Source organism: Entamoeba dispar, genomic scaffold (assembly GCF_000209125.1).
Source record: "Entamoeba dispar SAW760 scf_1105229463025 genomic scaffold, whole genome shotgun sequence".
In the NCBI taxonomy this organism is placed as follows: domain Eukaryota; phylum Evosea; order Mastigamoebida; family Endamoebidae; genus Entamoeba; species Entamoeba dispar.
The window spans coordinates 2,372-5,344 of NW_001855486.1; the positions used below are offsets into that span (position 1 = coordinate 2,372).

Below are 2,973 nucleotides of genomic sequence, written 5' to 3' on the forward strand. Positions count from 1 at the left end.
TTGGACAACGAGGACATGTTGATGTATTATCAAATTCATGTTTAACACATGTCACAGCAAAAACAAAAGAAGTCGGACAATTTATGTTAGCAACAAGTAAATCAGTATTTTTATGGTTATGTGATTTAAATGATGAGAAAATGAATAGAAATGAATCAAAATATCAGAGTTGTATTCCACCATTCACATGTCCACCAACAGAATATTATCTGTATAAAAAAATCCAAAGTATTTCATCAACACCTATTCTTCAAATTGAAAAGAAGGAAACACTCCCACATCTTTGTATATTACATAATAACACAATAAGTTTGTATGAAGAAAGATTTGATGAAGGGAAATTTAGTATTGAAATAATTAAAGAAATCAAAGTTAAATCACCAATATCTATTATTTGCTGTGATACAATCATTTTAACACAATATAATAATCAAATTAAAGTTAATCAAGGGAATAGAGAGAAAGAAATAATAAATAATACACCAATAGAAGAAATTCAGAATAATGATAAAATGATAGTAATACTCACAATGAATAGATTCAAAAGTATAGACATTCCAACAGAAGAAGAAATGATAGATGAGATAGAAAATGAAGAAGAACAAATAAAGATATGCATTGAAAGAAAAGGAACAATGAAAAGAAAAGGAAAAGAAATCATAAGTAAAATGGCAAAAGAAGGAAAAGATTGTTGGGAATATGCAAAAGAATTAGAATGTGTTGATACATTAATTGAATCCACTCCTGATGAACAAAAAGAAATAATAATGAATAAAATAATTTCAGAAATAAATGAGAAAGGAAAGAAAATTGAAATAAATAAGAAAAATGCATGGGAAATATTTGTGATGGGATTGAAAAATAAAGATAGTACAATAAGTGAAAGAATAATAGGATGTTATTCAAATATATTAGATATTGCATCTGTGATCAGTATATGTATTGAATATTCAAGATATTCTACTATTTTCACAATGTATAGGTCATTAGGGAAAAAGACAATTGAAGCATTTCGCATTGTTTCACATAACATTCTCAAACATGGAATCACACCAACAAGTTTAATTGAAGAAAGCATGAAGAACAATATTGAAATGCTTATCACAAATGCAGAAAGATGTAATGCAGAAGGAGATGATAAAGAAATAATTAAGATAGTATTTAATAATACATATGGAATGACATTAATTGAAGCAGGAATTATTATTTGTAAAGACAAAACAATAGATGTGTTGAGAGATATTGGAGAGAAGAAAGAAGTTATTGAAGGATTAATAGAAACAATGAAAAGTCCAATCACAGAAGTTAAAGAAAGTGCAGCACGAGAACTGATTAGAATGAAATATGGAGAACGAGGAATGAAAGAAGCTATATTTAATGTTTTAACATCAAAAGATTACAATAAAGAAGATGAAGAAATGTGTAATGAAGGAATTAAAGAATGTGTTAAAGAAAGAAGTGGAAAAGAAATAGATAAAATAGTTAAAGCAGCATTCACAGTTAATAATAAGAAAATATTACGGAGATTAAATGAAAATGAAACAGCACGTGATGCGTTAATGACAATGGTTATTATCCAAAAAGGAGATGTATGGAATGAGATAGAAAGATGGATACGAAAAGGATTAGAACGAGAAAGTATTGAGAAAACAGTTAAAAAATTCACAAAAAAAATGTATGAAATGGATATAAAGAAAACAATGAATATTGGAGTTAAATATTTTGCAAGTTGTGGATTATATTGTTTAGTTCAACCAAACACACCATATGAAATCATTTATGAGTATGGAAGAATAATGATGAATGAAGTAAATCCAATCATTCAAAGAAATATGAGATGTATTGTTATGAAAGTGATTGAGAGTTGTTATGAAATGAAGAAAGACACCACAGAAATACGACAAATCATCGATAGAAAAACATGTGATATGGATAAAGTTATTGAACTGGCATTGAAATATAAAGATGAAAGAACAATATTGATGATTAGAAGAAAGAAAGGAGAAATTAAAGAATGTTTTAGAAATCTTCAAAGCAGAAGTATCACATGTTTAAATGAAATAGACAAACAAAATCAAAATCAAAACGAAGAAGAAAGAAAAGAAAAGGAAGAAGAAATAACTAAAATGTATGAAGGAATTATGGAAGATCTCAAAGAAGTAAGTGAAACATTTCGATTAAGAGATATAACTAGAAATGAAGAATGTGTTGAAGTGATGAAGAGATGTAATGAAATAATGAAGAGAAGAAATGAATGTTATGAAGAATACAAGAAAGTGTATCGAGAAATAGTTGAAATAGAAATTTCAAATATACCAATAAAAGAAGGAATTGAATTTTGTTGTAAAATCACAGAAGGAGTTTTATTAAGAATGGTGTTAAGTGATTTAATCAAACAAAGCCAATCGAAATTAACAATGTACAAAACACTTCAAATGATTTCAAATGAACAACTAAACCAAACAATACAACAACATAACAAAGAATTAAAAAAAGGAATTATTACAACAAAAGAATGTGTTGTTTGTCATAAAGAAAAGGATGAATTAATCAATGTATTTGGATGTGGTCATAGTTATCATTCAACATGTTTAAAATCATCAGGAATATGTTTAGAATGTAATCATCTTATGAAATAATTAGTTTTAATCAACAACGTGATTACATTGTTGTTGTTATATCATTTGAAATGATTATTTGACAATAAATCACATTATTTATTATTATCATTTCTTGTTATCTTTTTATTCATCATAAATCATTTCTTTTGATTAATTGATTGATTTTGATTAATAACATTCATTATGATGAATGGTAAGTCATTTGACCACTCTAAAAAACAAGACCAATAAGAGATAATCAGAAAATGAAAGATGATAGTGAAAAGTGGATGTTTCATTCAAATTTTTTATTTATCATAACTTAAAAATAGAAAAATAAAAAAATCGAATGATACTATTTTAAAATAGATTT

At 26.2% G+C, this 2,973-nt stretch overlaps 2 protein-coding genes across 2 annotated transcripts in view, besides 3 other annotated features; both read left to right on the plus strand.

The window, feature by feature from the left end:
- The window catches only part of EDI_003640 (uncharacterized protein), a gene marked incomplete at both ends in the record, with an annotated part of 420 nt that extends 398 nt beyond the window's left edge, over positions 1-22 (plus strand). Inside the window, one exon of the mRNA XM_001733469.1 lies at positions 1-22. This exon is cut by the window's left edge and continues 398 nt beyond it. Coding sequence (XP_001733521.1) covers positions 1-22 — 22 coding nt within the window.
- A 61-nt stretch (positions 23-83) lies between these two features.
- On the plus strand, positions 84-2,639 carry EDI_003750 (uncharacterized protein; the record flags this gene model as incomplete). Its single annotated transcript, XM_001740565.1, has 1 exon — positions 84-2,639. The coding sequence occupies one exon, from the start codon at positions 84-86 to the stop codon at positions 2,637-2,639; it is 2,556 nt and encodes an 851-aa protein (XP_001740617.1).
- Positions 563-688: a microsatellite.
- Positions 2,083-2,117: a microsatellite.
- A 262-nt stretch (positions 2,640-2,901) lies between the features above and the next one.
- Positions 2,902-2,946: a sequence feature (AT_rich).
- Positions 2,947-2,973: the final 27 nt, after the last annotated feature.